At 40.1% G+C, this 14,505-nt stretch overlaps 1 protein-coding gene across 1 annotated transcript in view; it reads right to left on the bottom strand.

Moving 5' to 3' along the window:
• Positions 1 to 14,505, bottom strand: part of RALBP1 (ralA binding protein 1) — a 31,035-nt gene extending 16,530 nt beyond the window's left edge. Inside the window, exons 1-3 of the mRNA XM_007429189.4 lie at positions 14,291 to 14,505; positions 3,217 to 3,513; positions 152 to 610 (exon numbers count right to left, since the gene is read on the bottom strand). Coding sequence (XP_007429251.1) covers positions 152 to 610; positions 3,217 to 3,460 — 703 coding nt within the window. The 5' untranslated portion in view covers positions 3,461 to 3,513; positions 14,291 to 14,505. The remainder of the gene's footprint in view (positions 1 to 151; positions 611 to 3,216; positions 3,514 to 14,290) is intronic.

Consider the following 14,505-nt stretch of genomic DNA (forward strand, 5'->3'; position numbering starts at 1 on the left):
TAAATCAGAACTAATAATAAATTCCAGATGTTAACCCCTTTTGATTTTAGGGAAGCATTCTGAAGGCAGAAATATTATTGAATTTTAAAAATCTTGAGGCAGTAAAACCTCATCAGGCACATGAAATCTACCTTCAGGTGAGCCACTGTACCTGAAACTCTGTAGATGCCTTCGCATTTCATGCCGTATTTCTCTACATAATCTATACATTCCCGGAAAACTGCTGGTAGGCGGATGCCATCGTACAACATGGTCCTCTCTGCTGCATCGCTCAAAGGGACTCCGAACACAGGCCTGTGCCTAGGAACATCCACCGGTGGCATTTCCATCTCCTGAACTGTTTTCTTCTTTTTCTTCTTCTCTTTCCACTGTTTAACAACATCTGCTGCTGTCAAGTCTTTTGATTTCTTCTCTTTATGCTTCTCTTCCTTGTGCTTGTCATCTTTATGCTTGTCATCTTTGGGTTTTTCTTTTATCTTAAAGTCCTTTTCCTTCTTTTTGGAGAAACTTGGCTTCTTAAAAACATGAATCCCTTTAGAGCGTTTTAGCTTGGAAGGACTTTCAGCTTCATCCCCCGAGCTATCTTCCTGAAAAGCTGCATAACCTTCGGCTGTTGGGAGAAAAAGGAAGAACAGAAATAAAATCAAATGTTTAATCTGTGTATAAGAAAAAAGCTAGCGCTGAACTCTAATGTGCTATTAATCAAAACACACACTTGGTTTTGCAGAACTAAACAGGCCAAACATTCAGCCAAGCTTTGCAGGACATATTTTCCTTCCTTAGAACAATCAGATCAATTCATCTGTTGATTATTTACTGACTACTACATATGAAGTTTTATTGCTATGTGCAGTCTGAATTCATTACAAGTTGCAATGCAACTGTCTACATGATTCTTCTGAAAACATCCCACTGGGTCTAATGGGATTAGGCTAAGAACTATAACTTTATCACAGAACAAAATCTTATACCAAAGTGAATACAGAACTGATGTATAGAGTGATGACCAGTATAAATGGCACATAATCTCCGCAGTTTAAAACCTTAAAAAGACAATGCCAAGATTATTTTTCTGCTCTTAGTTAATTTCAAAAATCAGGGAATGGAAAAAATAGTTAAAAAAAAAACCCTGTGTCCCTACAGTAATTAATTGTCATGAACCTAAATCAGTACTTTAAAAGCACATTTAAAAACAGTTGGTGTAAATGGCAAAGAATATAATCCCAACCTAACTCATCCAATCACTTAATTTTTCTTTCTTTTTCAAAACCCTAAACCAGATATTCTAGAATACAGGTGTATCAATGTGCTTAGCCCCATTCTCTAAAAAGAAAGAAAACTTACTCTTCAATTCAGTTGGCAAAGTCATCCCAAGCATCTTGTCTCTTTTAAACTACTCCCGCTCAAGTGGGTTATACAACTGCACATGTGATTTCAATTCCACAGCCATAAGACAAACTTAGCTCTTACTGCGAATTACCAAGTTCTTTAGAGCCTTTGAAATACATGCATAGGCATCTAATAAGCTACACCTCTTCTATAACTAGCCCTGCCTAGCCTGTAGGTAGGAATAGGAAAATCAGTTTTAAACAAATAAACACACCTATAATCAATTGCAACACCAATACTATGATATAAGGAAAGATCAAGGAAAAGCCTGAATGCAATTAAAGTTTTCAGGTAGCAAAACATGATGAGAATAATTAGAGTGCCAGTGGAATTTCCAATACAGTTGTTGTACAGTGAAACCTCAATTTAGCGGACTAATCAGGGGAAGAGGGGTCCGTTATTCCTGAGTGGCATTAACTCAGACAGCATGTCAGTGTGGTGATTTATATTATCTGAATGATTATATCATTGCACAAATTAGTTAGATCACCAGGGTAAGTTAGTCTCTTGTATGTGAAATATGTTGTACCAAAGTCTACTAAATCATGGCTTTGCTGTAGTCCTAAACCTTGAGTAATAACTGTATATATCCTATAGAGATGGTCCAGCCTAGAAATAAGACCTGAGTGCATGACTGAGAAGTGATACCACTGTTCAGAAAGCACAACTGGATGAAAATAAAAATTATGATTTTTAAACACATACAGATTTTCAAACTGTTGTGCCAGGATCCTGCTAACGCTGTAGTCCTTCACAGATAAGCTTGGGAACTACTTCCAATTGTCTTCTACTTCAGTTCAATCCAACCCATAATTCACAAATATTTTGTCCCCTTCATATGGATCCACTAAGCTTGCTTCTGGCTACCAAATATTCTCCTACAGCAGGACCCTCCAGAAATTCTTGGACTACAAACTCTTGGAATCTTTTACTATTGATTGTGTTCTCCAAGACTGATGAAAATAATACTCTTCTATAAATTTAAAAGTTCAGCTCCAACATAAATTCCAACCCTCCATCCAAGCTGATCAGCTGTTTTCACCTGGACCTTCTTTCTTATTTATTTATTTGAATATATTAGCTGCCCAACTACAATAGACTTTAGATATAAAGTGTGAACCCAAAAGTGGTAACAACAACCAAAAAAAAGGACAACCTCAGGATGCAGTATTAAATTTCTCTAAAAGTAAGCTCTGCTGATTATTAGTTCCAAATAAAGATCCACTCAATTGTTCTCTACATATCTCAAATTCTGCATATTTCTTATATTACATTTTCAGAAACCAGAATAAAAATACTTTTAAGAATTAAAAAATATTTTTCATTGTTTTAATATTCAAAGTTGTTTTCATACTTAAGAAAATACTAACAATGTACTGCTCATTAATAAAAGTGATATTGCACTGTAGCCAGGTAAAGGTTATCAGAATATCTGGTTCTTTGGTATGTATAAAACTAACCATTATCATAAAAAGGAAAGATAGATATTACTTTGAAAGTGAACAGGACATCACATTACTATTCCCACATGGAAATACTTTTATAGTCTTCATTTAGAAGTAATTAAAGCTTTTCCATTTTACAGACATTTAGAGTTTGACAGCTGAATGATGGGGCTTCTCATGATTAAAAAAAACTCATCAAAAGATATGTTATGAATTTCATCATGCCTCAAAGAGCAGCTGGTTATTTTAAAATATGGACGTCATCAACATTCAAACCAAAGTAATAAATAAAGAATAAAGAACATCTGACAAAGAAACTGGGTCATGAAAAAAGACAATCAACATACACTGGTAGCATACAGTTTTTCTTAAAGTGACCTACTTCTTTTCTCCTTTTTCTTAAATTTTCCTTTCTTCTTCCCATGTTCTTTCTCATCATCAGATACAATATCAGGAGGTTCATGGAGGCTGTCATGAGGTGGTGAAGGCTCACCCGTGCGATATAAGCCAGGGAATTTGGTTGGGCTGATTTCTTCAGAGCTTGGGGTCCTGGCAAGACTTCCACCATGCTCTACCCTGCGGTGTTCGCTGGGACTGCTTGTGGGAGGCAGGAAGCACTCTGTCATTCTTACTCACTGGCACCACAGCAGAACAATATCCTGTTACCTGTCCATTACTCCTGCAACAAGAACACAAGCTGAAACCCCAAAAATATTCTCAAGGACAAATAGATGTTTTCAATGCTACACGGGACAACAGACTCATGGTAGTACTTGCATCGAGCAGCAAATTTAGACAATTGTAATTTAACTACCATCCCAAGCAACAGAATTTAAATTTGTAGAATGCAGGTTTATATAACATCCTGACTGGTGTAAGTGCTGTAATATTTTCTTTCCATGTTTTGGAGTTTGACATAGATTTGTTCCTTGTACCACAACCAAAGACAAGCACAAGCCTGAGCTAGCAACACATGGTCATGATGGAAAGCCATAAAGTAGCCTTGCTTTGCTGTGGGATTACCATAATCAGAAGGATTTCCTGCTGGGAACAGAACCAGTTTGAGATTTGTTCAAAAATGAGCAGGAAGTCCAACTACTTTTTTTTTTCACTACTTTTTATTTATTATATCAGGAAGACACATCTGGGAAAACAACTTACAGGCATTGGCTCATAAATTTAATTGCCTCCTGGCAGATTCTCAGGATTAATTAATCCATGGAAATTCTCAGTTTATGTAATACACTAAACCTAATCAACAGCTTTAATCAGGAAAGAAAAGTATAATGGCACTCATGATGAAACTGATAGGATAAATATGTTAAGGTTGTCTTTACTGTACTTACTACAATCCAAATATACCCTTCCACCATTTCACAAGCATTTTACTCTTTTCCAGGCAATCCCCTTGTGTTAATTTCACTAAGCAGTCTTGAAATTAAAGACCTTTTAACACAGAGCTATTATTTAGGCTAATAACAAGATGTTATGTTGGGGATGGGGTAATTCTACAGTTCCTCTGCATAAGTAGATAGGCAATTAATGGGCACAAATTCCCAAATATAATCATCCTTCCCTCTACCCTCCAAAATACCATCATCTAGTTCTCCAAATTGTTTCCACAATCAAAACAATAAGCCAGATCCACCTTGGTCCTGCTCTGAACAGAATCCAGCAAAGATGCCAGAACTGGGATCCAGCAAAGGTTGGAAAGAGTGACCAAGGAGAATTTCTTGATAGTTCTCCATCCCTTGTATTGCCTTGCTGCACTATAAAGTTTCCCAGCCCTCCACAGCAGTTTTTCAGAAGGTATGGGCAGCTGCAAGAGAAAACATGAAGACTTGCCTCTTTACCTTATCGCTACTCTGGATTTAAGCCACTGGTAAAATCCAGGAACAAACATTAACTTAAAGAATAACATTTCAACATCAATAACATTTCATTGGTATGATAAGTAGCAGAGGTGCTTCCAAAGCGTTTTCAGTGGTCATACCTTAGCTGGAATCTGAATTGGATGAATACTTGTATACAGAAAGTTAAATGAATGAATGAATGAATGAATGAATGAATGAATGAAATCCAATATTCCCAAATAAAATTGATGCCAGGTATCTAAAAACACTACAAAATGCAGTGCAGCACTACACCAAATATAGTAGGCAGCAACTGCTTCTGAAAGCAGATCCATGCCATCTACTTGAGAAAATGTATCCTCAACATACATTTAACGTTTGTGTAAATGCTCCACTGGTACTTTAAAATGTATTTTGAATGTGCATTATTGGGGGCTGCCTTTAGCAAACCTGCAAAGCAGAGTAAAAAAGCTTACATCAGATAAATAATTCCCACACAATGACATCCCGGCAAATTAGCAACGGTGCACATTAGGCAGTCAAAATCCTGGCCACATTTATCCTCCCAGTTTCCTCTTTTTGCAGGTAGGACTTATATATATGGAACAGAAAACTGAAATTCAGTGCAACTATTGCAACTGGCAGAAGACAGAACATCTGTCTATTTAGAGGCATCTTTCAAAATGTCTGCTAAAGTTTTAAAGCCAAAAATAATCTCAGCAGATGCTCAAGAATCTTTTTCACTATCTTTTCTAGGGAGTTTAAAGATTGTCCTATGCTGCAATGCATCCTTTCCCTTCATGTCAATTTTAAGGTGTGTGTGTGGGGGGGGGGGAGGTTCACTAAGCAGTATAATAAGATGCAATGATAATGTAGATCTTTACGTTTCAGGCTGTTTACTTCAAGTGCAGAATATGATGTTTATTTTAGGGCAAACTATGACTTACATAGGAAGCTCATCTTTTGATTATAATTAATTTAAATCCATGCAAGCCAGTCTGAAAACAAAGTAGACTTTTTAACTGAAAGAATAAAATGTCTCAAGTGTACACTGTGTGCTGGTAGAACAAGTTTTCATTTCAAAAACCAGCATCATGGGATAAAGATTATCAGGGCAATTCATTGTTCCCACATGAATCACTCTACAATTACTATTAGCAAAAGGATCTCTAATGAAGTTTCACAGGAAAACACATGATGCAAGAGGTATCTCTATACTCCCCTTACCTTCAGGGCTAGTGACAGCTTGTTAGAGAAATTCAGATCGGGAAAAAGTGTGAAGTAAATGTATTCATCTTTCCCTCCACTGGCACTACTATTCCAACCTATTCTGAAGATCTGTGTGGCTATTTTAAAATGAAATAAACAAAAACAGGAGGTCAATTCCAAATGCTCCTGTATTTTATGCAGTCTGAAAGGTGTCTGCATTTCCAATCCTGTCAGGTTGGACAGGTTGCCAGACCCTCTGTTACTTCTAAGGTAGATGCACCGCCACCACATGTCTTCATCATTACTAAACCTCAGCTGGACAACCCAAGAATCCATGCCTAGAGTTACTTGCCTAGAGCAGAGATTTTCCACACCTTTCCTTTTCTCTCTTTAAGATCTGGGTTAGCATGTTCCCCCAGTAGCACGGCACATGGAGTAGAGTCCCAGGACAGGCAAAAATGCTAAGATCAATTCCTGCTGAGTAAACACAACTCTAGGTGGCTCATAACAATAATAAAAACCAAAAACATGGAGCCTCAACCAACAGGTTCCTATCCATCTAACAGCACAATCCCCAGAATTCAACCTCACCCTATTCCAACACTCGGGGGGGAAAACCAGCTCTTTATGGCTTTCCAAAAGGCTAAAATGGTGGGGGCCTGCCAGATCCTAGGGGTGTTCCACAGGGCAGGGGCTGTTATGGAAATGGCACACTTCCTAAGTCGCACTGGATGGCAACACTTAAGGGATGGGACCTGGAGCATGCCCACCCTCTAGTCTGGTGGGGAACAGGCAGATACCTCAGAGAGAGATGGTCCCACAAATAACCTGGCCCTGTGCCACGTAAGACTTTAAAAGTGAGACCAGCACCTTGAACTGCACCTGGAAAGAAACTGGGAGCCAGTGCAGATCATACAACAGCAGTGTGATATAGGCAAACCAAGGGACACCCAAAAACCCACACACCACCACATTCTGGACCAGATGTAAGTTCTGGGTGGTTTCCAAGGGCAGCCCCATGTAGAGTACATTGCAGTAGTCCAACTGGGAAGTGACAATGGTATAAGTGACCTCCTGATCCAGGAATGGGGGCAAATCCAGGAGGATCCCCAAATTGTACACCAGCTATCTGGGAAATGGTACCTCATCAAGAGGCACAGATAACACATCACCAGATGGGAGGGGGCAAAAACCCAACAACCCTGGGGTTGAGTTGGAGCCAGTTCCTCCTGGCACTGGTTCAGCACTGAAATAGCATCACCTGACTGGCTAGGGTGGAGATGTATAACTGGGTATCATCAGCATACTGATGATACTGCGTGTCATCAAATGACCTCACCCAGCAATTTCATGTAGATTTTAAAGAGGAATGGTGAGAGATCCAAACCCTGAGGCATCCCACATCACAGGAACCTAGGGCTAGACCTCTCCCCTAAACACCAAATGAAACTGGCCACAAAGGAAGGAGGCGAACCACTGCAAAACAGTGCCTCCCAGTCCCTGAAGCTGGTCCAGAAGGATACTATTTCAATCGTATCAAAAGCCACCAAGAGAACCAGGAGGGTCAGGACAGTTGCACCACCTCTATCTCGATCCCTCCAGAGGATATCCACAAGTGTGACCAATGCCATCTGCATACTGTAGCCCGGCCTAAACCCAGACTGGAAAGGGTCCAGATTATCTGCTTCATATAAGACCTTCAGCAGTTGAGAGGCAGCCACCTTCTTAACAACCTTCCCTAAAAAAGGGAAGGTTGGAGACTGGAAGAAAGTCTGCTGGATCCAAAGATGATCTTTGGAAAAAGGGATGTACTAGCGCCTACTTCAAGATAGGCAGTACAACCCCTTCCCTCAAAGAGGCATCAACCATCCCTTGGACCCAATCACATGACACCTCCTGGAAGGCCTTGATCAACCAGGAGGCGCATGGGTCCTTGATACAGGTGGCCAAGCTCACTGCTATGAGGACTCTGTTCCTATGTTAAAGCACTGCAAGATTTAACACATCTATTTTATATTCTAAAAATCCTCCAAACACTAAAAAAACAAATACACTTCCAGACTGAACATATTTTGCCCAAGTCTGCTAAATAGAGATCCATTATATTGATGTAACAGATCCTCATTTAATGGATTTAGGAGATACAGACCAAATTTCCATCAGATATCCTCCAGAAATAACAGATAAGTCCCCTACATCTGAAGTAGTTCAGACAAGGCAGTTAAATTTGTTAATTTATCTTAATGTTATGACACTAGCAGCAATTTATGTCATTTGCATAATGACATCATTATGCCATGATGTCATTTTGCATAGTAAACTGATGCAAATTATGACATTTTTAGCAAAGTGTTGCAAAGGACATAAATCATTGCAAAGTCATATTTTAGTGTATGACTAAAGACATTTGGAAGTAATGCACACTCCTTCCCCCAAATGGTCAGATAAAAGGTTTCACTGTAGATACACACACACACACACACACACACACACATCCCACACACAACACTTCCTCTGAGCTATTTCACATTCCCAATTTGTTATTAAACAGTTGCAGTAACACTCAAGAAGGTCACACACAATTTACTTTTCATGCAGTTTGCCAGCAAAGCATCAGACAATTCAATTTATCATTAGAAGTCTACTTTAGATGTTATTTCAGAAGATAAATAAATAAATATTCTACTTGTGTGGGGCTGAACTATTTGGGAACACTATTACTCATTTCAATTTTCCCAGTTATTCAGCCACAACCATTCCTTGCATTCACTGATGCTTGCTTTTGATAGTATGTTACCTCTATTCTACACATAATTAATCTATGGAATTCATTTCCACAAGTTGTGATGATGGCCACTAATTTGGATAGGTTTAAAAGAGGAATAGATACATTTATTGAAGATACAGTCAGGTCCAGAAATATTGGGACATCGACACAATTCTAACATCTTTGGCTCTATACACCACCACAATGGATTTGGAATGAAACAAACACAATGTGTGTTAACTGCAGACTGTCAGCTTTAATTTGAGGGTATGTACATCCAACTCAGGTGAACGGTGTAGGAATTACAACAGTTTGCATATGTGCCTCCCACTTGTTAAGGGACCAAAAGTAATGGGACAATTGGCTTCTCAGCTGTTCCATGGCCAGGTGTGTGATATACCCTCAGTACCCCAATTACAATGTGCAGATAAAAGGCCCAGAGTTCATTTCAAGTGTGCTATTTGCATTTGGAATCTGTTGCTGTCAACTCTCAAGATGAGATCCAAAGAGCTATCACTATCAGTGAAGCAAGCCATCATTAGGCTGAAGAAACAAAACAAACCCATCAGAGAGATAGCAAAAACATTAGGCGTGGCCAAAACAACTGTTTGGAACATTCTCAAAAAGAAGGAACGCACCGGTGAGCTCAGCAACACCAAAAGACCCGGGAGACAACAGAAAACAACTGTGGTGGATGACCAAAGAATTCGTTCCCTGGTGAAGAAAACACCCTTCACAACAGTTGGCCAGATCAAGGACACTCTCCAGGAGGTAGGTGTATGTGTGTCAAAGTCAACAATCAAAAGAAGACTTCACCAGAGTGAATACAGAGGGTTCACCACAAGATGTAAACCATTGGTGAGCCTCAAAAACAGGAAGGCCAGATTAGAGTTTGCCAAACGACATCTAAAAAAGCCTTCACAGTTCTGGAACAACATCCTATGGACAGATGAGACCAAGATCAACTTGTACCAGAGTGATGGGAAGAGAAGAGTATGGAGAAGGAAAGGAACTGCTCATGATCCTAAGCATACCACCTCATCAGTGAAGCATGGTGGTGGTAGTGTCATGGCGTGGGCATGTATGGCTGCCAATGGAACTGGTTCTCTTGTATTTATTGATGATGTGACTGCTGACAAAAGCAGCAGGATGAATTCTGCAGTGTTTCGGGCAATATTATCTGCTCACATTCAGCCAAATGCTGCAGAACTCATTGGACGGCGCTTCACAGTACAGATGGACAATGACCCAAAGCATACTGCAAAAGCAACCAAAGAGTGTTTGAAGGGACAGAAGTGGAATGTTATGAAATGGCCAAGTCAATCACCTGACCTGAATCCCATTGAGCATGCATTTCACTTGCTGAAGACAAAACTGAAGGGAAAATGCCCCAAGAACAAGCAGGAACTGAAGACAGTTGCAGTAGAGGCCTGGCAGAGCATCACCAGGGATGAAACCCAGTGTCTGGTGATGTCTATGCATTCCAGACTTCAGGCTGTGATTGACTGCAACGGATTTGCAACCAAGCATTAAAAAGGGAAAGTTTGATGTATGATTATTATTCTGTCCCATTACTTTTGGTCCCTTAACAAGTGGGAGGCACATATGCAAACTGTTGTAATTCCTACACCGTTCACCTGAGTTGGATGTACATACCCTCAAATTAAAGCTGACAGTCTGCAGTTAATGCACATTGTGTTTGTTTCATTCCAAATCCATTGTGGTGGTGTATAGAGCCAAAGATGTTAGAATTGTGTCGATGTCCCAATATTTCTGGACCTGACTGTAGGTCTATCAAGGACTTTTGATATTGAAGACCCAAGTTACCTCCTGGCTGAGGACAGCATGCCTCCAAATAATAGTTCCAGGACAACAATGTGTGAAAGAGATATAACTCTATCTCCAGCTTGTGTGCACTTCAATGACACCTGGTTGGCCTTTGAGAGAAACAAAATGTTGGACTGAGATGTGCCTTGGACCGATCCAACAGTGCTGTTCTTATGACATCTAGGTAGATGAACAATTCAATACATCCATGACAGAGGGTACCAAAGGACCCATCCAGCCACAGTTCAGTACTTCTACGGACTCAGTGACTCCTATAGAAAGTGTAGTACATAGATATCTACCACAATGAAACCTAAAAATGGACTGTGCCAGTATCTGGAGAGGGAAATATGTATTATTTTATTTGGTAGCCAAGACATATATTGTGACTGCCAAGTTCCTGCCTTTTTCCTGCCCACTTGGCTAAGGTGAAGTTATATGTAGCAGCAACCTTTCCTCTTGAAGAAAAAGGAAATAATTATGCTAATTTTGGCCAATATTCAGCAAAGGCGCTCAAAACAACCAAAATTGCTTGATAGAAAATTTTCTTTATATTTTATTTTAAAATCATGCTTTGAAATCTCTCTTCTAACAGCAGTTATCACTTTAATCATGACATGCAACACAAAAGAAGGATGGGACTTTAAACATAGGACTTTCACATCTGCTTCGGCTTGAAAGAATAAAAAGTGTTTTAATAGCAGCCAAAAATACATGTAAAACTGATCATGGATGAGTTTCCCCTCAATAGGGTATAATAATTTAAAGTGTTTGTACAACACATACTATACATATGTAGAAACCTGATTTAAACAGTATTAGTATAGGAATGCTCTTTCTTGACTGAAATTCAGGTATTATCAGAACTGTAAGAAAGAAATCCAACTATGAGGCTGTAGCAACCTGGAAACTTTGGTAATGTATTAACCAGGATAAAGTTTGATATACAAAACTTTAAGAAAGCTGCTGCTACTTATAATATGCTCACTCAGTGCAACCAGAGCAACTAAGATTTGCTTAGGGGGGAGGGGGGAGATGACAACAGGATCAAGAAGAACAATTACACACACACATACATACACAAACACTTTTCCTTATCAAATTCTTCATAGTATTAATGGCTATAAGGAACAGTTTAATTCTAAGTTAAAACAACAATATGTCTAAAGTAGTACAAGTAGTCCATTACCAGTTTTTCTGGATCTCATGTGAGTTCCAGTTTTAATCAAAATACTTTGGACTTCTACATGTATTACAGTATGCTGCTGCTAATTAGCACAGGCACAATCTAGAATACCCATTAAAAACATCACAAGGTTACATAATTTAATGAAAACCCAAACATAACATGGTAATTGAGGCAACAATACAATTACTAGATTAAAAACCATCTATAAACAATACTGGTATTGCAGGACATTTCCCAACTATATTCATTTAATTTGTATCTTATTTTTCTAAATGGACTTAAACGTAGCAGATCAGAAAATCTAAAGAGCAAATATAAAACAATAATTATCAAAATACTGCAAAAATAAAATGGTAATATTTACAATTACAGCATCAGATAAAGATAATTTTTAAAAAGGAAATAATTATATATCAAAAACCTGTTGGAACAAACAAGTTTTTCTAGTCTATCTGTGAAGAGAGAGAACTCCACTTTGGGAGGAGGAGGGCAGCCAGGAGCCTTTAGTATACTCTAATCATTGAAAAGATTCTAATTATATTAGAACAGAACGCAGGGCCTCTAAGACGAATAACAAGCTTCAGATATGATTATGGAAGAGATTACTATTATTGAACTATCCTTGTTCTACACCACTTAGAGTTTTAAACTAAGCTAAACAAACAAACGTGTTTAGGACTGACAATATGATCCAATCAACATATGGTAAGCCTCATTTTTTTCCAATTTATGTTGATGAAATTTTTCAAAAGGGTTTTGCAGAAATCTAACCTGGAAATACTGAGTAATTGAAATGAAGCTCAACTTTTTTACAAAAGACAGCACTTGATGAATCAGCCTAAATTATTCCAAAAAAAACAAAAAACAAAAAAACAATATCCAGACCACAACTGCCTACATATCTAGAGAAAGCACAAGATATATCAGTTGATCATTATCAATTGATCATATTAAGGGACAGAGAGAACAGTGATGGCATTTTGTATGCTACAACAAATGGCATATGGGAGAAGACAGATAAATATACTCTATCATTTGGTCATGCCAATTCCATATGTGCTGCAAACTAAACAATGGGAAGACTCTGAGAAATGAAACTTTAATGTTAATAGAAGCTTCTCTTCAATACACAAAAAATTATCTGTTTGAGACTGTGGGTCCTTAATAAATACAAATGGCCAGTTGTACAGAGTATATCAAAGGAACCAAAGATCACAGATGAGATGCATATTTATATACCATTAATGTGGGAAAGGCTGGGAAGTAGTGAAAGGTTTAAGCAAAGGATGTAGGGAAGGACAGAGAGTGGATTAAAAAGAAAGGAGTGGAGAACAAAGCATTCTCCATCGTAACATCATGACATTTCACAAGCTAACCAGCATATATTACCAGAATTTTTTTACCTATTAATTTCTTCCCTACCTATTAATTTCCTCTCACACTAGCTGCACAGCCTTCAGAAAGCTGCCCTCTCTTTCCAAAGGCTCTGCAAAGAGAGTGCAGCTCTCTGAAGGCTCAAGGAGCCACGTGGAGAAAACGCAGGAGAAGCAGGGTCTGAAAAGGAGACAGCAAAGGCAGCTGGGTGAACAAATGCTTGCTGATGCTTCCCGGCTGCTGTGACTCACTGGGGAGGCTGAGGCTTCCAGAGGAGATTATGGCTTTGCACTGTGCTGCAGCTCAGGGGCTTCTTGAAGCCCCAGAGCTGCGCAGTTCTGGGGCTGCTTGTTGCCCCACAAGGCAGGGTGCAGGGGGCCAAAAGGGCATAGATGGGGGGGAGACGAGGGTAGGGGACTTGAAGTGCCCCCGCAATCATAAGTGCAGGTGGCCTGCCAAGTGCCTGAATTTTGATCACATGACCATGGGGGCCTGCAACAGCCACAACTTCAGGCACCGGTCATAAGTCACTTTTTTCATAACTTCGGTCACTGAACAAATGGTCATAAGTCAAAGACTACCTGTACAACCCAATAAGCCTTACTGTTGCTCAGGGCTGAGGAGTACATATGAACCACCTCTGATGACCATGAATTAATTACTATACTCAAGACTTCCCCAGCCTAGTATTCTTCACGTTAGCTGGGACGGCAAGTCTCAAAATTCACATCTAGCAAGGGATTCTGGAAGTTACACTCCCCATGTATCTGGAGGCAACCTGGCTCTTCTGACCCGAGCCACAAAAAGGCTTGTCTACGAATTCAGCGTCGAAGTCTCGTGCCTTCGAGCAATGGGCAGAGAAATCCGAGTGAGCAATGATAAATGGCAGGCAGACTGCAGCACATTAATTAAAGATTTGATTCCCAAATAGGAATGCAACCTGAAAGCATTGAACGAGACACGTAAAAACCCGAGGACAGTCGCGTCGCATCTCCGGAGGGCACCCCACAACCGCCAAGCACCTGAGCAAGCGGGGTGCGCGGGAAGTGACAGCGCAAGTTCCAACCAGAACTCAGGGCGCTGTACGGAGCTGAGTACGCATGCGCATTCCAGAGCACGCGTCAGCTACTGCCCATCCCCACCGTAGTCACCGAGGGGCGGCCTCCCTTGTCGGGAATAGAGCTTTGGTGGAAGAGAAACCGGAATATGGGAAGGCCGTGCAGGCCTTAACACTGACCTGAGGAATGGGGAGAGGTATCCTGCCGCTCGCAGGACGGCTGCGCTAACTTCACTTCCTACCCGGCATCATTCCGACCCCGCTCTGCACCCCAGCCCGCCGTTGTCTGTTTGCAAGGTCGGGTATAGGAAACAGACGGAGGCGCATGCGCGGTCGCCCTTTCCCCCCCCCCTCTTTCTCGGTTGTTTCTTCCAACCCTTCGGCTACCGAGGGTA

Source organism: Python bivittatus, unplaced genomic scaffold, assembly GCF_059951505.1.
Source record: "Python bivittatus isolate LINGU-HERP-01145 unplaced genomic scaffold, Pbiv_v1 ctg000840_np1212, whole genome shotgun sequence".
NCBI lineage: Eukaryota > Metazoa > Chordata > Lepidosauria > Squamata > Pythonidae > Python > Python bivittatus.